General features: G+C 39.5%; 1 protein-coding gene across 1 annotated transcript in view; it reads right to left on the reverse strand.

Annotated features, from left to right (window-relative positions):
* The window catches only part of KIAA0825 (KIAA0825 ortholog), a 348,612-nt gene extending 341,763 nt beyond the window's left edge, over positions 1–6,849 (reverse strand). The window contains exon 1 of the mRNA XM_077817196.1: positions 6,714–6,849. Coding sequence (XP_077673322.1) covers positions 6,714–6,844 — 131 coding nt within the window. The 5' untranslated portion in view covers positions 6,845–6,849. The remainder of the gene's footprint in view (positions 1–6,713) is intronic.
* Positions 6,850–21,419: the final 14,570 nt, after the last annotated feature.

Consider the following 21,419-nt stretch of genomic DNA (forward strand, 5'->3'; position numbering starts at 1 on the left):
ATTACAAATATTTGCACTGTAAAAATGATCAACAAAAACAGTATTTTTCAGTTCACCTCATATAAGTACTGTAGTGCAATCTCTTTACTGTGAAAGTGCAACTTACAAATTTAGAATTTTTTTGTTACATAACTGCACTCTAAAACAAAACAATGCAAAACTTTAGAGTCTACAAGTCCACTCAGTCCTACTTCTCATTCAATCAATTGCTAAGACAAATAAGTTTGTTTATATTTACAGGAGATAATGCTGCCCACTTCTTACTTACAATATCACCAGAAAGTGAGAATAGGCATGTAAATATCTTGTGATATCTTGTGATGCCGGCTACAAAGTACCATGTGAATGCCTTTTCTCACTTTTCGCTGACATTGTGAACAAGAAGCTGGCAGCATTAGCTCCTGCAAATGTAAACTAACTTGTTTGTCTGAGCGATTGGCTGAACAAGAAATAGGACTGAGTGGACTTGTAGGCTCTAGTTTTACATTGCTTTATTTTTAATGTAATTTTTTGGTACATAATTCTACATTTGTAAGTTCAATTTTAATTTTGCATTACAGTACTTCTATTAGATGAATTGAAAATACTATTTCTTTTGTTTTTTACAGTGCAAATATTTGTAATAAAAATAAAGTAAGCACTGTACACTTTGTATTCTTTGTTATAACTGAAATAAATATATTTGAAAATGTAGAAAACATCCAAAAATATTTAAATAAATGGTATTCTATTATTGTTTAACAGTTCAATTAATCATGATTAATTTTTTTAATTGCTTGACATATGTAGTTAAACATTCTCTCAACTACAGTTTTATGTAGAAACTTCAGAGCGTGCTTTGACTACAATGTGTAACTGGGTCCACCACTTTCTTCCCAGAAAACAAATGGTTAAAAGCTTACGCTTAAATTGGTGGCTAATGGATTTGCCATAAAATTGATCCTGGAATAGGAGGAGACTACCTGGAAGAAGGCTAGGCTCTGAACCCACAGCTATAGATCTAGGATAAAACCCTGAGCTTTCACACAGGTGAATAGCTTTTCATTTTTGTTATACTTCTGATGTTTTGTTAACTGGTTTTTTTGGGTATATGTTTATAGCCACCTAGATGTATATATTCCTTCCACTCCCAACAAAAGGGGCATAACTAGCTTACCCTATTGGTTTGGGATTTTTTAAGCAGAGTTGATTTGCCATCATATGCATTCTTTTTAAATCCAGTTTTAATGCAGTCCACTCTGGTCAACCAAGCCTTGTTAGTTATGCAGTTATAAGTATGTCTGGTGATTTTTAGAAAACAGTAACAGATATCTGTCCTGAGGAGCTGAAAAAATTAAATTAAACATAACACAGTAAGGTGGGGCAAAGAAACACAGGTAAACAGGACTTACAACAGAGAAAGATAATGCAAGATGCCTATTCTTACTTTCAAATCTTGTTTGTTTTATCATTATTAACATGTTAAAATCTCGGATGGAGGTCAGCAGTAAAAGGCTAACTGAAATGAATGAATACCCAGTTCAGTCACCACTGAACTTAAACTTAACTTAAACCATTCTTTAGGTCAAGTTCTTCTCTGAAAAGAGACTCTACAAATGGAGTTGCAGGGATCCATGTTTGCCATTTCCACATCAACTGTGTTCAGTTTACATGTGAAATATTTTTTTTAAAACTGTCACCACAGCAAACGCAACCTGCAACCTGCAATCTGAGAATCAATCCTTCTCCTTTGTGCATAAGTTCTGCAGACCAAATTGGGCCCTTAGTGACACTTGTCCAAAACCATAGTCTTCAATGAGGTTGCAGAGATGTAACTGATTGAATCTTAGTAAATAATTCTGTTGTGTATGCAGAAGAAGGAACGAAATCTACCTCACTCTTATAGAGTTGTGCTAGCTCTGCAAAGCTATCAGGAGTAAAAAGCAGTTTAAAAATGTATCCACTTAAAGTAAGCAGACTTGACTGAATACACAAAGATCTGCTAAGCATTTAATTTTGCCATATTTACACAGTCACTTTTGAGAAGAGCTGCATCATAAGCATGATTTCAAGCCCTATACAGTTATTTCCTGGTGTTCCACTAATTACAACAACAAAAAAGCTAATCATACAATGTCAGCTGAACTTTTAATTCCTGTAGAGTATTTGTACATCAGCTGCATTAAGAATTCTGAAACCTCCATATTAGACAATTAAAATAGTTACCCATTTATAATAAAGTTCAAATGTGTGTAGGGAGAAAGGAGATGAAGAGAGAGAAATGGCAGCCTACAATGAAAAAGTGAAACATGACTTCACCTTAGAATAACCCAAGGCTTAGTTTGGCACACAAACCTGGCCAGCACTGAAACTGGTCAAATTGGCTGCCTTCATAAACTGCTATAAAAATAAAGTTAAAATTCAAGTGTAATGAAAGTTCTCTTATATACGTGTTAACCATCTTTTCTCTTAAAACTTAGGGAAAAAAACATATTGCACAGATGTTCCTTTTTTTCCCCTGTTTATATCACAAGGAGAAAAATAGAACAATTACAGTACAAAAATACTGGAGGTAATTCAACTGCTGTTGGTGAGCGGAACATAACTGATTTGTCATGTCATACAATTTTGTAAAAGTTGGTCTGTTGGAAGGCCATGAATCAGTGGATCATAATTTTCATATACTGTTTAATTTTTTTATATATACATGCTGTATACTATTATTTTTATTCTCTTTAGTATAATAAAAACATAAATCTATCCGATGAAAAATAGACTGCACTCCAATTGCATCAACATACCGCACAGAGTAGCTTCCTTATCATACTACTTGCAAAGATCAATGGTAACTGAAAAATGATTTCATTTCCTATAATATATTAGCAATACAATACTCTTTTTAATTAAAAAGTCACCTCAGATGTTGTTCATCTTTTGTTAAGCGCCTCTCCATTCCTGAAATCGACATTTTACAGATGCAAAATAACATCTGGTAAAGCTCAGGGTCTTCTTGATTGAGCTGCTATTGTTGAAAAACAAGACTGTAGAAATTCAGAATTCTACAGCAAGAGCATCAGTGGCTTGTACTGCTATCATACCACAGTCTGCTATCAATCCAGAAGACAAAATCCTTGCCTCTCTTCTTTGGGCCATCCAAAGTTCATAGCTGCAGGTCCTTCTAATTTGTGGAACTAGAATTGCTAAAGACAATCTCAACTATTCGGGGGGAAGGGAGGAATGGGGGGGAGGGAGAAAGAGACTTGAGAATGTAAATTGATATGGGAATGGATATAAAGTGATAGTGAAAGCAACAAACAGCTGGGATTTACTTCTGCCGTCAAAAAATGGCCCAACCCCTCACAAACTACACACCTTTTAGGCAGAAGAGGTAACAAAAGATTGTCATACACACCTGCCAAAATGCTGATGGTGGCCTTCCTGGATGTGTAACATTTCATGCAGAGCAACTTAAAACTTCAGATACTTCTGACACTGTAAGGACATCAACTGGACTTTTCTGAGTATGCCCCACATTTCCACTGATGTCAACAGATTGGGGAATAGGACTATGAAGGGGACTGCAATTCTATAGTTGCTAGATTTTCATTATTATCCCTATTGTAGGATTATCACTATCATTGACTCTTGTAAAGATTAAATAAATTTTTAATAAACCTGTAAGAAATGTATTACCTTTTGTTAAAAACAGCAATACACTGATGTCATAAAAATTCAGTTTTCAGCTAGATTAACTTAAGCAAAAAAGAAAGAACTGTAAAGTATAGCTTCTGTGGGTGCATATTATAGAGGACTGCTTCCTGAATAAGGTGGATAGTTTTGTGAGCAGTGGACAAAGTCCTCCTACCCAGGAGGGCCTCTTCATTAGTTAATTTAGGATCTGTGACAATCCTAAATCACACTTCATCAAAGATAGCCTCTGAAGTCTCAGAAATGCTTTGGCTGCATACTTCAGATGTTTATGGAATAACAACACAATCATTACTGTTAAAAAGCCAGTATTTACCCAGAGTGGTATCTAAAATTCCAGTTTCTTCCTCAAAACAAGAAATTACTGTCGTATTAGTGGGCAAATATTATCTTTTTAAACAGTGACCAGTATACTTTCCGCACTCAGCATCTTTCATTCAAGGATCTCCATGTATTTTACAAATATTAATGTATTTAGCCACACAACATCTATGAGGAAGATATTCTTATTTTACAGAAATGGAAACTGAGATACAGAACTATTAAGTGACCTGCCCACAGGAAAGTCCAAGGCAGAGCAAAGATTAATCCCTCTGAATAATTATTCAGAGATTTCACATAGCTGAATTTCGTGTATCTTTTCTGAGTAAGAGAATATAACAGATTTACCCATTCTTCATAATGAAATATTTTACCACAAATAATGCTTTAAAGTGTACTCCAAAACATATGCAAGTTAGAAAGTCCTCTGCTATTATTCCAATAAGAAAATGGGCTTTAGAATAAGCAAAAGAATGGCTTATTTATATGGATTAATTGCGCAATTAAAAAAACTAACAGCAATTAATAGCACTGTTAATAATAGAATACCATTTATTTAAATATTTTTGGATGTTTTCTACATTTTCAAATACATTGATTTCAATTACAATACAGAATACAAAGTGTACGGTGCTCACTTTATATTTATTTTTGATTACAAGTATTTGCACTGTAAAAAAACAAAAGAAATACTATTTTTCAATTCACCTAATACAACTACTGTAGTGCAATCTCTTTATCATGAAAGTTGAACTTACAAATGTAGAATTATGTAAAAAAAAAACTGCATTCAAAAATAAAACAACGTAAAATTTTAGAGTCTGCAAGTCCACTCAGTCCTACTTTTTGTTCAGCCAATTGCTCACACAAACAAGTGTATTTACATTTGCAGGAGATAATGCTGCCCGTTTCTTGTTTACAATGTCGCCGGAAAGTGAGAACAGGCATTCTCATGGCACTGTTGTAGCTAGCATCGCAAAATACTTACGTGCCAGAAGCACTGAAGATTCATATGTCCCTTCATGCTTCAATCACCATTCCAGGGGACATGGGTCCATGCTGATGATGGGTTCTGCTCGATAACTATCCAAAGCAGTGTGGACCAATGCATGTTCATTTTCATTCTCTGAGTCAGATGCCACCAGCAGAAGGTTGATTTTCTTTTTTGGTGGTTCGGGTTCTGTAGTTTCCGCATTGGATTGTTGCTCTTTTAAGACTTCTGAAAGCATGCTCCACACCTCAGCCCTCTCAGACTTTGGAAGGCACTAAAGATTTTTAAACCTTGGGTCGAGTGCTGTAGCTATTTTTAGAAATCTCATATTGGTACCTTCTTTGCATTTTCTGAAAACTGCAGTGAAAGTGTTCTTAAAATGAACAACGTGCTGGGTCATCATCCGAGACTGCTATAACATGAAATGTATGACAGAATGCGGGTAAAACAGAGCAGGGGACATACAGTTCTCCCTCAAGGAGTTCAGTCACAAATTTAATTAATACATGATTTTTTTTACAAGTGTCATCAGTATGGAAACGTGTCCTCTGGAACGGTGGACGAAGCATGAAGGGGCATACAAATGTTTAGCATATCTGGCATGTAAATACCTTGCAATGCCAGTTACAAAAGTGTCATGGAAATGCCTGTTCACACTTTCTGGGGACATTGTAAATAAGAAGAGGGCAGCATTATCTCCTGTAAACTTAAATAAACTTGTTTATTTTAGTGGTTGGACGAACAAGAAGTAGGACTCCGTGGACTTGTAGGCTCTGAAGTTTTACATTGTTTTGTTTTTGAGTGCAGTTACGTAACAAGAAAAATTTTCATTTGTAAGTTGCACTTTCAGGACACAGAGTTTGCACTACAGTACTTGTATGAAGTGAACTGAAAAATACTATTTCTTTTGTTTATCATTTTTACAGTGCAAATATTTGTAATAAAAAATATTTGATTTCAATTACAACACAGAATACAATATATATGAAAACGTAGAAAAACATCCAAAATATTTAATAAATTTCTACTGGTATTCTATTGTTTAGCAGTGCGATTAAAACTGCGATTAATCGCAATTAAATTTTTAATCATGATTAATTGTTTTAAGTTAATCACATGAGTTAACTACGATTAATCGACAGCTCTACTTATTTATAATGAACATCGATAGAGTCACTTGCTTTCTTCACTTTAGGAATAAATATTTAGAAGTAGCATTATGGATTCAAAACATACATTTTCTTAAAATCATTATATTATGTTAGAGATTACAATATATAAAGAATATAAGGGTATCAAATTTCATAGCTCTTTTACCAAGAAATAAAATAAAAGCAAACCTCACCCTCAACCTCAGCACCATGTCTGAGGTTTGAGAACACTGAAAACATATGTTCTCTCCATTTCTGTATCAAAGCAAATTCACTGTTTTCGAAGTCTGTGACGATTCAAGCTATTAATATTAGTTATGCAGAAAGAAACAAATAAAAAGGTAGCTAATATCTTCTAAGGCATGAAACCTCCTCCCCTCTCCCCCGGGGCAAAAAAACCCCAAACCACAGGTGTTGGCTGAATTAAGGCAAAACTGGTAGTGAAATAAACTTTAAATATTTTATGTTAGCATTACAAAAAGAGGAAAGGAAACAAATCTTTTAAAAATGTAAATGGCTTACTGATACATTGGACAAAAAAGGAAACATTTAAAACATGTTACCTAGCAGAATTTTTCTTTATTTTCTCATCAATGTCACTGAGGATCTGTTGAAACTCCAGGTCCCCAGGAAGAATGTTTAACAAACAATCTAAGTTGGAAGAATCAAGAGAATATTCACCTCCCCACTCCATTTCCAGAACCTGAAATAAATGGAAAAGAAATAGCAAATGTAAAAAAATGGGATTAAATAATAAAAAAAATGTAGCTTTTATTTTAAATACTAAAGTTCATATGATATTTGGTTTTCTGAAGTTATGCTTAGATTAACAAGGTATAAATATTTATAATGGGAACATTAAACCAGTGAAAATATACATCTTTGCATGCTATTGCATGAAGTACTGTAGAGGAGCAGCTTGCAGTATATCTTAAAACTAAATTAAATAGAGTAGTTTATTAGTAACCCACAGTTTAGTCATAAACAAAATCAGCTAATATTTTCCTAATAGTAACAGAATTACTCGCTATAAAACAACTTTATGATACAGAAGAAAGTTTGTCACTATTATGCTTGACAGAACTCGGTATTACAACTAAAAAGGGACATCAGAAAATTCTAAGAGCAAAATTATGAACTTTAGTGTGTATAGGTAAATGAATGGGCCCTGCCCCTTCCACCTGCTTAAAAAGTAGTGAAGTAGTGAGTAAAGTAGTGAAAGTAGTGAGGCGAGATGGGAAAAACTGGGATACCTTACTACCCTTCCTATTGTTTGTGATAAGGGAAGTACTCCAGCCATCCACTGGTTTTTCCCCATTTGAGTTGCTGTATGGTCACCACTCCAGTGCCATATTGGACATTGCCACCAGGGCTAGGAAGAACAGCCTAACCAGAGAATGAATGTCAGTGAACATGTGATAAAGATGTGGGACAGAATAGCCCAAGTCACTCGCACAGCGCAGGAACACCTGGAAAAAGCACAAGAGGCCCAACAGACGTATTACAATCATCAAGCGAAGGTCCAGAGATTCCAGCCTCGGGATTGGATAATGGTGCTGGTACCTTCAGCAGAAAGCAAGCTCTTAGCCAAATGGCAGGGGCCACACAAAGTAAAAAAAGCTGTTGGGGAGGGTGACTATACGATTTGACAATCTGATCACCAGAAGCAGAAGCAAATCTACCACCTCAATCTATTGAAGCCCTAGCAGGACTGTGGAGCTTATATGGTCACCCTAGATAACCCCCCCCAAGGCAATAAACCTTGGGGACAAATAAAAATATATCCTGAATTGACCCTTAACAATGAACAAAATGATGATGACTGGAACCATGATGTGTTCCCAGAGAAGCCAGACAGAATCATAGAAGCTCATCACCACGTCATCACAGATCCCAGCGTAAAGGTGAAGGTTAAACCATTTCAGATCCCAGAGACTAAAAGAAAAGAGATCAGTGAGGAAGTTAAGAGGATGTTGGAGCTGAGGCTCATTCAGGAATCCCATAGTCAGTGGTTCAGACTTTGAAAAGTTCATAGTACAAATGGATGCCTCCAAGGTAGGGTTGGGGGGCGTACTTTCTCAAATGATAGGAGAGGAAGCATACCCCATCTAGTTCCTCAGCAGAAAACTCCTTCCCAGAGAATAAAGGTACACTGTAGTGGAAAAGGAATGCCTTGCAGTAAAATGGGCCATAGGAACCCTCTGGTATTACCTGCTTGGACAGAGGTTTACCTTCATTACAGACCATGACCCCCCCACCCCCCCACTTCCCCAAGTGGATGCACTGGAAAAAAGAGAAAAATGCAAGAGTAATAAGATAAGGTTCCTACTACTACAACCCTTCCATTTCAGAGTGCAATACAGGGCAGGAATCAGGCCTGGTAATGCTGATGGTCTGTCAAGGGTACAATGTTTCTCAACCCAAGTAGCCCAATCCCATTGTGTTGAGCAGGAAGTTTGGTTTTTTTTACTTTTGCTTAAGAGAACTTCTTGGGCCTATCGTGAGAACCAGCATGTAAATAAGGAAAAATAAAACCAGAGTGAAGTCAGTCTGATTTACTCCAGACCCCGAACTAACCAAGGAAGGCCAACGAGGTGAAGGAGGTACCCTACCACAATATGCACCCTTGTGAATCTATCCTCTAACACTGCTGAAATCTTCTAGACAAGCAGTCCACAAGTGACTCCTCACTGAATGTTCATATCCAAGATTATCCATGGAATGCAACGGACCCTTAGAGACAGTGTATATATAGACATACCATTTCTTTTAAACTAATTCTCAAAAGCTGCAAACAGTCTAAGAGACTTCCTAAGTGCTATAATCCTCTCCAAATAAGAATTCAAAGCCCTTCTGACATCTCACAATACTCGGAGATTTAGCTGGAACTCAGATACCACTTTTGGTAAAAAAACCTGAGATGCAGAATAGGTCAACATCTTACCTGTGGAATACAATGAAGTGAGGATCAGTATTAAAACTTATGACTCAGAAACTCTTCTTACTGATGTTACCGCAATTAAAAATGCAGTCTTTAAATGGGAGGTGAAATAAAGAACACTCTCCCAAAAGCTTGAGTTGTGCCTCCATTAATGCTGATAGCAGCACCAAGATGAGTTCCCATATCAAGGCAAGCTTCCTGAACAGTGGGAGGACATTTATCATTCTTTTAAGGAATCTTGAGATAGTGAGATCACTGAAAACTCTGCCCATTGGTACATGGTGCAGTGAAGCGTCAGAGGAAAAGCTGTAGTTCAAAATAGTTCATATGGGGGCAGAATGTAGTGGCGTGTTATCTGCTACCAATGGGAAAACTTTCCATTTCTAGAAATAACTGCCACGAAGCTGAACTTGGCAGAATGTCCCCTGCAGGAGCTATATGGGGAGCACAAGTCCAACTGACCCCACCCCTGCTGTCAGTGCAAGTGTGTCCGTCAAGAAGGTCCAGCACTAAAACGTCTGGCTGAGGCCTACTGTTTCTTCCCGTCAGTGTCCCAGCTGAAAAACAAAACTGTTCACAGTCAGCAAATGAAGTTAAATAAAAGCATAAAGGAAAAGGAAGAAAACCTACAGGCAGCGTCAGTCAGGATATTGGCCTCTCTTACTTCAGAGGGCTTTGGCAGCATCAGTTACCCCAGAGTCTGCTAGGACTCCAGTATAAGTCTCAGTTTCTTTCCCCTTCTTAGCCCAGGGGAGTCATGTTCTCCTTTCTGAAAGGATGGAGGGTTGGTTGCCTGTCAGACCTCTCTCTGGGAGCTAAGTAGCTCAAACAGACTGTTCCTTTCCCAGGGTTGCCCCATCTGAGTGGAGTCCCCTCCTTTTAATGCTTCCTCCAGTTCTGGCATGATTTGTATTTGTGCGGGGGGGCAGGGCCACTCTTGCCCAAAGCAGCTCCTTAATCCCTTCCATGCTGGTCAATCCCATCACAGTAACATTTCAATATAAATGGTTTCCTGGGCTGCATTAAAGTATTCAGTACTTCAGAGCGAGCTGAGTCGGACTGCCAATGTCCCATGACTCAAGCAGCAAAGATGAAACAATTCCAGAATGACAATGTCTTCCTGAGTCAAAGTCTGGCAACATTAGTAGATATTATGGAAGCTCCTGGATCAAGCCAAAGCCATCAGAACAGTCAGAATAAATTTTGTTATGCACTGTTGTATCTTTCACTACAGTCATTGGGGTGAGGGAGTAATCACACTACAGTTTCTATTCCAGTCAAAAAGAAACAAGTTTTGTTACTAAGTTACTGTCCTTCCCTGCTCTGGAACAAAACTGAGGGTAACTTTGCTTTATTGCTTTTTGCAGAGAAATTTGCTGATAGATAACTACAGATCAATAGACCATAGCAGAGTCCACTCATTTTGGGTCTGTAATCTGAGATGTAAATTGTCTGTAAGTACATTCTTTTTGCCAGCTACGTGGCGGACAGCACTAAGGGTTAGATGGCAATACAAAGGGCTATATGGTCAAAGTGGTTGGGATGAAAAATTCCCTGCTTGCTCACAAAAAGCACTGCTGTCATGTATAAGTCAGCATTGGTACATTAGATATTTTAAGGCCAGAAGGGACCATTAAATCATCTATTGTGACCTTCTGTATAACACAAGCCATAGAATTTAATACAGTTACTCCTATACTTAGTCTGATTACTAGGGTTTCACTAAAGCATATCTTCCAGAAAGGCATTTAAGTCTTGATTTGAGACGACATGAGATGCAGAATCTACCAATTCCTCTGATAGTTTGTTCCAGAGTTTAATCACTCTCACTGTTTAAAAACTAATATCTTATCTCTAATCATCTGGCTTTAATTACCAGCTATTCATTTTTGTTGTGCCTTTCTACACAAGGCTGAAGAGCCTTGTAGTACCCAGTACTGTCTTCCAGTAAAGGTACTCAACAATTAAGTCACCTCTCCATCTTTTTGATAAACTAAACAGATTGAGCTTCTTATGTGTCTGACTGTAAGTCATGTTAAGAACATAAGAATGGCCATACTGGGTCAGACCAAAGGTTCATCCAGCCCAGTATCCTGTCTACCGACAGTGGCCAATGCCAGGTGCCCCAGAGGGAGTGAACCTAACAGATAATGATCAAGTGATCTCTCTCCTGCCATCCATCTCCACCCTCTGACAAACAGAGGCAAGGGACACCATTCCTTACCCATCCTGGCTAATAGCCATTTATGGATTTAATCTCCATGAATTTATCCAGTTCTCTTTTAAACCCTGTTATAGTCCTAGCCTTCACAACCTCTCCAGGCAAGGAGTACCACAGGTTGACTGTGCACTGAGTGAAGAAGAACTTTCTTTAATTTGTTTTAAACCTGCTGCCCATTAATTTCATTTGGTGGCCCCTAGTTCTTATATTATGGGAACAAGTAAATAACAACTTTTCCTTATTCACTTTCTCCACACCACTCATGATTTTATATACCTCTATCATATCTCCCCTTAGTCTCCTCTTTTCCAAGCTAAACAGTCCTAGCCTCTTTAATCTCTCCTCATATGGGACTCGTTCCATCTATGCAGTTACCTTTATCAACCAAACTTGTAATCTAATCAAAATTGAAATCAGGTTTGCTTGACAACATCTATTTTTCATCATTTTTCATTACTTATATTCCCATCCTTTAAATTACGTATTGATTGAATCCTGTATCAACATTTTCCATTATTTTGCCTGGAATTGATGTTAGGTTAATTGGCCTATAACTATCCAGGTCACTGTGCTTGCCCTTTTTGAATATAGACACACTAGCACTCTCCCAGTCTTCTGGAATTTCTTGTATATTTCAAGATTTATTAAAAGTTAATATCTGTGAGCCAGAGATATCCTCAGTCAACTCTTTCAGGACTCTTGGGTTTAATTTCTCCAGGCCTGCGGATTTTACAATGTTTATCTTTAGTAGATACTTTTTAACATTCTCCTTAGTTATTAACTGATTGGTACTACATATCCCTTGATTAAAAGCAAAAAGAACTTTCAAGGTCCACATTTTTGGCTGAACATTTTGGCTTTGTACATGTTCCACTTTGACTGATAACTGTCAGAGTTAAGAAGTGAGCCCTCCAAATTCAGATTGGATATATCAGTGATGACTGATACTAATAGTGATTAAGAACTGACTCCTATCAGAGAAGAGACTTGAAGGTTTTCCAGGGTGATAAATCAGAAGTAAACTGTCTACATCTAGAATTTAATTCACTGCCAACCAAGGTTGCATAGGTTTCTTCAGGGGCTGGATATAAGGTGTCATAAATAGGACAAATCAGTCTTAGGGGAAAAAAAAACAAAAACTTACCACGGGCAAGAGTATGGCTTGGCAAACATTCACCAATCTTTTGTCTGGATTGTATGGAACCCAGGACAATTTGGAGGAAAGGTATTTTCTTCCTAGTCATGGAGATTTATCATCAGACTTGGTGACTGAAATCAAATGCATTTTCTTTCTAGGATTCTTCCAAAATTAATATGAGTGTGGACCTGAATCAGTTAGTGCAACCTCCACATGAATCAAACCTACCTTTTGTGTTCAACCAATCCAGTTGGTTTGTTCAACTCTTCTTATAGATCAGTTACCCATGTAGTAATTCTTGCATATTAGATATACACAATATTTCAATGTTGTAGTGTGTCTTGGCATACAAATTTTTAAATAATTCAAAATTCTTAATAAAGTAGCTCTTCAATCAAGCAAAATGTATGCACATTCTTCAGTTCTTCTTACATGATTACCAAACATGCAGACACCATTGAATTCTACAGCTCATTTATTGTTCAACACATTCCTCATGTGAAAAAAAAAGTCATTTTGTAAACATGACAGCTTAGTTTTCATTTATGCATTCCTGTAAGACTACTATGTCATATTTGTTCTGTTTACTTGTCAAAACAATGTATTTGCTCCTCTCAGTCTTGCATGATCTACTTGGCTTATAGGGAAAAAAGCAACCTCTGATTGTTCCATTTTCATACATCATTGTTTAAAATCACCAGAACTAATAACTCCAAACAGAATTCTAAATAGTTCTCTGTCACCTGACTAAGACGAATTTTTCAGAGAACAAACATATATTGGTCAAACCCTAAAAAAAAAAAAATCACCTAATCAAGGATTTTATTAAAAGTGTGTTTTCAGATAAACACAAACACCAAACAAACCCAAGATGTCTTGCAAACCAGGCTATTTCCAAATTTTCACCAAAATCATTATACTTAATGCTATCATGCAGGTACTATTCTGAAACTTCACATTCTTCAGATTTTTTCTACATAATAGTAACTTTCATCTTCTCTATGTTGGAGTTAATTTGACTGTTGTCCAGTAGATATGTTATTGTCCTCCATCATACTTCGTTATTACAATGAAATAATATAAAAAAATATAACTAATTATACAAGGATGTATGAGGCAACCTTTCTTAGACAACCTGTCTTCAGACATCACTCTCTAAATCTCCTGTAATGCAGTAACTACACTTCTTTCTAAAATGGATAAGACGACAACCCACCACCACTAAAAAAGTGAATTTGTCAGTCCACTCAGTGATTACTGACAGATTTTTACTATGTATAAATTAGCAAAAATCATTTTCAGTTCTATATTTCCACTAGTAGGTAGTGCTAGTAATTCCTATATTTGCTATAATAAACACTCATTTTTACACACATGGTTTTGTATCAAATCTATTATAGTAGATTTTTGTGAGTACTTTCATTTTAACATACGTAGCTGCTATTACTTCTTAAGTAACAATATTCAGACATAAGATTATATTCTCACTGTGGTGTAGATGATGATGCAATTAACTCCCTTTTAAAAGTAGAGGTTAAAGTGTTAGAGTACATATATTTTCAGGGTCACAGTAGAATTTTAGCATGAAGTTTAAAAAGAAAAGAAAGAAAACTTAAGGTTAGTCAACATTCTTCAGGAAACTCTGAGAAGTCTTTGGGAAAGTATTGTTCAATGTAGTCTGGAGGCAGCCTTTGGATTCTCAAATGTTCTGTGTATACTTATAGAAAAGTTTGTTGCCAGAGATTTATAAAAATAGTGCCATTTTGGCACAATGCAGAATCACGTTTCTTTCTTTCTTAGAATTGTCCATTGTCTATATCCATTAATGGTAAAGCCTCTAATTGATCGACTAACACTCACTAGCATGTCTGCAGAAAAGGAAAAAAATATATAAATAATATCCCACACCTAATTGTTTTAATGGAATTCAAAGATACATTTTAATAAATTACAAACATGAACTTAACACAGGATCTTCATAATTTCAAAAAAAGTTTGCCAGATTTTTAATGGAATCAGCAATATATGGACTGTCAAAGTAAATGAGCGGAGAGAAATGTACCTAGGAAAGGGGGCTAAATTCTCAATATTTTCAATATGCCAAAGCCTAAAGCATAGGACACTAAGATCTCTCTAAAATAAGAACCTGAAGATTAACAAATAATGAATATACTTTAATAAAAGAACCCCAAATAATTGTAACATACCTTTTTGTACTGAGCTCTGAGAAGATGATGGAGCTCCTGGTACTGGACCAGTATATGAGAGGGCTACCACCAGGCCTCCGGGCTTGGGTTCGCCAGAATGACCCCTCCACCTATGATGAGTTGGTCTCCCTCACGGAAAGACAGCTGGCAGCCAGCGAACTCTTCCAGACCCCAGGAGGTAAGACATGGCAAACCAGGAAGCCAGTCCCAAACCCAAGGTCCAGGACTGTCAAGAACTTCAGGAGAACCATAACTGGGAAGAAAGACACCGAGGAATGGCCTGAGGCCAAGAAGGGACCTGGGGGTTTGGGAAGAGAGGACAGAGGGCGGCAACCAGAATAAGGGGGCGGTGTTATGAGTGTGGGGAATTGGGGCATATAGCCTAATCGGCCTGGTAGGGGTCGCAATGACCTCACATGGGTATACAAGATCAGTAAAAATCAATGGTATTGAGACCATAGCATTAATAGATTCTGGGAGTGCTGTCACGCTGGTCTCGGGGAAGTTGGTGGGGCAAGAACAACTAACCTGGGCCAAAAACACAGGGGTAACGTGCGTTCATGGCACTGTAAATTTCTACCCCACAATCCTGGTACGGATTGAGATCCAGGGGACTACTACATGGGTGACTGCAGGGGTGGTCCGCAGGCTCCCCTCCCCTGTCTTAATTGGTAGGGACTTCCCCGGGTTTGAGAGCTTACTCCCCTGAGCAGAGCCAGGGGAGGGTAGCAATCCCCGGGTTGAGACGGAGGCACCTACAGATAGCCTCACCCCAATGTTTGCCGAATTTGCCCGGAGTTATTCTCATCCCCCGGAAAACCCCGAAAGTCTAAGCGGGAAAGGAGGGCAGATAAAAGATTATGGACCAGGATTCTAGCAGAGAACAAGAAAACCTCCCTTGTTGGTAGGCAAACCCATTCAGGAGGCCAGGAGATAATTCAGGCCAGTGAGGACTCAGAGGCGGTTCCTAGCCCAAGTAGGGGCAACCCAGGGGATGGAGTAGAAACAGGCCCCCGGAATTAGGTCAGATTGGTACTGCATGTGAGAATTTTGGGCAGGACCAAGCCAATGACCCGCTATATGCAAATGTAAGGGAGGAGGTAGTGGAAGTAAATGGCGTACCTATGGAAGGAAAGACCAAAGGCCCAAGGCCATATTATGTGCTCAAACGCGATCTGTTGTACAGGATAGCGCAAATACGAGGGGAAGAAGTAGAGCAACTCTTAGTCCCACGGAAACACACAAGGGCAGTACTAGAGTTAGCTCACAGTCATCTATTTGGGGGACATCTAGGAGTAGACAAGACACTGGATAGAGTCCTAAGATGGTTTTGTTGGCCAGGAATACATACAGAGATCCAGCGCTATTGTGTCTCCTGTCCTGAATGCCAGTTGCATAGCCCCCTACCTCACTTGCGGGTCCTATTAGAACCTTTGCCTATTATTGAAGTCCCTTTCTAGAGGATAGCGATGGACATAGTGGGCCCACAGGAAAGATCGGCACGGGGCCACCGAAACGTACTAGTCATCCTTGACTACGCCATGCGGTATCCAGAAGCCATTCCTTTAAGAAACCCCACATCCAAGGCAATAGCAAAAGAACTACTCCAGGTTTTTGCCAGTGGGCATCCCTAAGGAGATCCTGACAGACCAAGGAACCCCTTTCATGTCAAAATTAATGAAAGACTTATGTACCCTACTCCGCATCCAGGCCATAAGGACCTCAGTCTACCATCCACAAACAGATGGACTGGTCGAGCGGTTTAACTGTACCCTTAAAAGTATGATCCGGAAGGTGGTAGCTCAGGATGGAAAATACTGGGATACCCTTCTACTGTATCTAATGTTTGTTATACGGGAAGTCCCCCAGGTGTCCTGGTTTCTCTTCCTTTGAACTACTGTAGGGATGTCACCCACGAGGAATATTAGATATTGCCAAGGAAGATGGCAACAACCAAACCCAAGAAAGAATGTCATTGAGCACATGACACAGACGAGAGCGTGAATAACTCGAGTAACCACTATAGCATGAGAACATTTGGAAAAAGCACAAGAGGCCCAGTGGACATATTACAACCATTGGGCTAAAGTACGGAGATTTCAACCAGGGGAATGGGTGATGGTGCTAGTGTCGACAGCAGAAAGCAAACTCCTAGCCAGCTGGCATGGACCATATGAGATAGGAAACCATTAGGGAGGTGGACTATAAAGTCAGACAACCAGACTGCCGAAGGCCAGAGCAAATCTACCACATCAACTTACTGAAGCCCTGGTGTGACCGAGAGACGTGCCTGGTCATTCAGGGAGCTCCACCCCAGACAGATGACCCACAGGGGCAGGTGAAGATATCTCCTGAGTTAACTCCAGAACAATGAACAGAGGTCATTGATATGACCCAAAGGAACCAGGATGTGTTCTGTACCCAACTGGGCCATACGACACTGGTCCAAAATCATATTGTCACCAGGCCCGGAGTAAGGGTGATGATAAGACCGTACCGGATACCAGAAGCTAAAAGGGAAGCAATTAGGACAGAAATGAAGATGATGCTGGAACTCGGGGTTATTAAAGAATCCCACAGCCAGTGGTCCAGCCCTATCGTCCTAGTCCCCAAGCCTGACGGCACCCTGAGGTTTTGCAACGACTTCCGGAAGTTGAACGAAGTATCCCAATTCGATGCCTATCCAATACAACGCATTGACGAGCTAGTTGATCAGTTAGGCAAGGCCCGATACCTAACCACTCTGGACCTGACCAAAGGATATTGGCAAATTCCCCTGGCCGAGAATGCCAAGGAAAAGACTGCCTTCTCTACACCCGGTGGCCTGTCCCAATACACTGTCCTCCCTTTCGGACTCCATGGGGCCCCTGCAACATTTCAACGACTTATGGACAAACTGCTGCGACTCCATGCCAAGTATGCTGCCGCCTATCTAGACAACATAGTCATTCATAGCCCTGACTGGGAAACGCACCTAGGAAAAGTAGAAGCAGTGCTAGACGCCCTGCGGAAGGCTGGCCTCACTGCCAACCTTCTCAAGTGTGTGATAGGACTAGCTGAGGCCAGATTCCTCGGATATGTAGTAGGAAGAGGTTTGGTGAAACCCCAATGGAATAAAGTGGAGGCAATACAAGGTTGGCCTTGACCAGTCCGCAAAAAGCAGGTCAGAGCGTTTCTAGGGATAGTAGGATACTATCAGAAATTCATCCCTCATTTCGCCACAAGAGCAGGGCCATTGACGGATTTGATAAAGGCTCAGGGCCCCGAGATAGTAGAGTGGACTGATGTGGCAGAAGGAGCATTTGCAGATTTAAGGACAGCCCTTTGCTGCCATCCAGTACTCATAGCCCCAGACTTCGAGAAGGAATTCATCCTACAACCAGATGCCTCAGAGGTAGGGCTAGGAGCCGTCCTTTCGCAGATGGTAAAGGAGGAAGAACATCTGATCTTATACCTCTGCCGGAAACTCCTCCCCAGGGAACAAAAGTACGCCGTCGTTGAAAAGGAATGTCTGGTGGTAAAATGGGCTATGGAGACTCTCTGCTACTACCTACTGGGGTGGTGGTTTACCCTCATGACAGACCACGCCCCACTCCAGTGGATGCACAGAAACAAGAAGAAGAACGCAAGAGTGACTAGGTGGTTCCTATCCCTACAGCCCTTCCATTTCGGGGTACAGCATAGGGCTGGAAGCCAACACGGCAACGCTGATGGCCTATCACGACAGCACTGCCTCTCATCCCAAGTAGCCCAACCCCATGGTGTTGAGTGGGGGGAGGGGGGAATATGTGATACAGCATGGCCAGAGGGCAGCAGGAGAGTCTTAGAAGGGAGTCTTATTCCCTGTAGAGGGAAGAAAGTTTGCTATAAATTAATTAAAGCACCTGAAGCCAGTCACATGATAAAAAACCCCTCCTTCAATCGGACAAGGGGAGGAGTAGAAGCAGAGTGGATTGGTGTTGGAGTAGAGAGCAGTTTGGAGAAATGCTGCAGCGGGGTAAGAAGACTAAGACCCTAGGTAAAGGGACACCTGGTTTGTGCAGAGGGAGGGCAGGAAGCCCCACAAGCTGAAGGGCAGGAGAGGGAAGTAGCCCAGGGGAAGGAACCGCTAGTTCTAGTGGTTTACCGCTATCCCTAGGGCCCCTGGGCTAGGACCCATAGTAGAGGGCGGACCCGGGTCCCTCCCTCTCCACTTCCCTCCTCTAGGACAGTAGTGGGGCAGTTAATACCCCAGGTTCAGGGGCAAGAAACAGTGCTCTGAACCCCCGCCCAAGAGGAGAAAGCAAGAGACCTACCATAGTAGTGTCGGCAATTTGCCACAACTGGTATAAAAGACCCATGGCACAGCTATGGCTTTCCTGGGTCAGCTGATGAGAGCACCTGGGGCTTGGGTTGCAGGGTTAAAAATTGCTGTGTAGATGTTCGGGCTCAGGCTGGAACCCTACTTCTAGGACCCTCCCCACTCACAGGGTCCCAAGAGCTCAGGTTCCAGCCCGAGCCTGAGCTTCTACATAGCTATTTTACAGCAAGGCAAACCAAGCCCCGCGAGCCCTAGTCAGCTTATGCAGGCCAGCCACAGGTGTTTAATTGCTATGTAGACATACCCAGAGTGGCTTCCTAAGGCTGGCTGGCTTCAAAGAGAACATGCTCAGGATTAAAAGAGGCACTCCCAACATAGTACAACCTGAGGCAAGTAATCAAATTTAAATTAGCAGAGGTTTAACTAATTAAAGTTTGGCAAAATCAGCTGTCCTGAATGATTTCCCCACAAACCTTTTGCACATGGACCCTCTCCATTCCTTATGAAGCCAAAATACCCATCTGAGATCCACTCCCACTCCCCAGCTACCAAAAATTAAAACGCAAAACCTTGTACCCCCATTAAGAACTCTCCCTCCCCACTCCTCCAGACTGTTAAACACTGATGTATCCAAATTTCCCCAATAGCCTAATGTGGAGTTTTGCCCTTCCATCTTGCTAGTAACGGAAAACTAGATTACTATTTGCATTAGCAGCTGGAACAGACTTCAACCTTCTCCTTAGCTGCACTTATTTAAATTAAAATGTTTGATCGGAAGCCTGTCCAATGGATGCCTACAAGTTTTAGTTAAGTAATTCCTTATAGATAGATATTACGGGATGTCACATGAAGCCACCAAGAAACTTGAAGAAGATGGGGAAGTAAGGATGCCATGCTATCTACATGTGGCCCTAAGGAAACAAGAATTCCTGTTTTTAGAGTTTTAGGGTTACAAAATTTAAATTAGGCAACTAAAGAAATACAGAGGAAAGGATGGATGCCGGATACAAAACAGGATGACCCTCAAAGGAGTTCCACACCACCACAGATGTTTCAATCAGGATTATGAAGGCACAGCAAGTAAATGATAGAAGTTTTTCAATGCTGAAGAAGCCCTATGGACTTTTTGGAGTGTAGACAAGTGCCTTCTCTCAACAGACCATGAAGCAAATAGACACTATGGTATATCAAAGAGCCTCTGCAGAAACCAATGAGACAAAGTAGGAACTCCCCTCCCTCCCCCCCATACTGGTTTTGTTTACACTTTTTCCTTTGTATTTAAGTTTTCTTCAGACAATGGCTACAAAAATGCAGACTCCTGTATTTTTTCTATAAAGTTTAATCTTATTTAAAATTCAAGGTGAAAATGCCATGGTTTCCACCTTTCAAAAATTAGGTGGAAATGTGAATTGCCACCATGTTGTTTGCAAGCAGTGCAAAACTCCCACAGCTTTATTATTTTTTCTATTAAATACTTTAAGTCAAAAATATTTTAAAATGTCATTTTCAAGTGTATAATTCATAATTTATGAGACTTGTTGATTGATATTCTACCAGAACTGCAAATCCTTTGGACCTATTATGATAATGGGATTTTTACAATGCACACATTACTACAAAAAAACCCTTAAAAGCAGTGGAATCCTGCATAGTACTATCCATGCTTAAAATATATTTTATAGTGTACAGAACTCTGAAGTGCTGAAAAAAACTGGATAAAAAGTTATCAAAAAGCAACTATGCACATTAACAACTTTTCAGTCTTTGAATAAATAATGTTATCAGTATCTGAAACTGAAGGTTTGCAGTAGGCAGTATGTCTTACCCAACTTCTCTCTGCTATTGGTTTGGTGTTAGTTGAAACCAGCGGAAGAAAAAGAAGAAACAGGTGGAGCATCTGAACACCTTTTTTCTTTCCCCCAAACTGAAGTATTGATATCATTTAAGAAAAACAATGTTTGTTTTATGTTATTTTTTAAAAAGCTAACATTACAATAATAATAATAATGTGTCTGCAAAATTTAGTTCCTTTTAAAAAAAAATCAAGCTCCTCCCCACACACACAGGCCCATGAAAAATGGTGACTAAGTATTTTTAAAAGAAAAATATTTTAAAATGGTCCAACAGTAATTACGGGTACAGCTGAGCAGGAAACCATTTTCCTGTTGGGCAAGAAATTGAGATTCTGAAATGTTTCCCATCCTGAAACAGGACAAAAAGACAAAATCTCAAAAATGTTCACAAACCAACAATCTGATAAAATTTCAGATCTCATCAACCGAAATGTTTGTTTTGATCATTTTGAAATGCTGCGTTTAGTTTTTGACCTTTTACAATTTTTAACCTTGTTTTCAGTATAAATTCACTAAAATTTCTAAACAAACCTTTTAAAAAAAAATTAAACTTTTCCAAAATAAATTGAAATGAAACTAAACTTTTTGCAAAACTGTTTGGATTGAGAG

Source organism: Eretmochelys imbricata, chromosome 5 (assembly GCF_965152235.1).
Source record: "Eretmochelys imbricata isolate rEreImb1 chromosome 5, rEreImb1.hap1, whole genome shotgun sequence".
In the NCBI taxonomy this organism is placed as follows: Eukaryota; Metazoa; Chordata; order Testudines; family Cheloniidae; genus Eretmochelys; species Eretmochelys imbricata.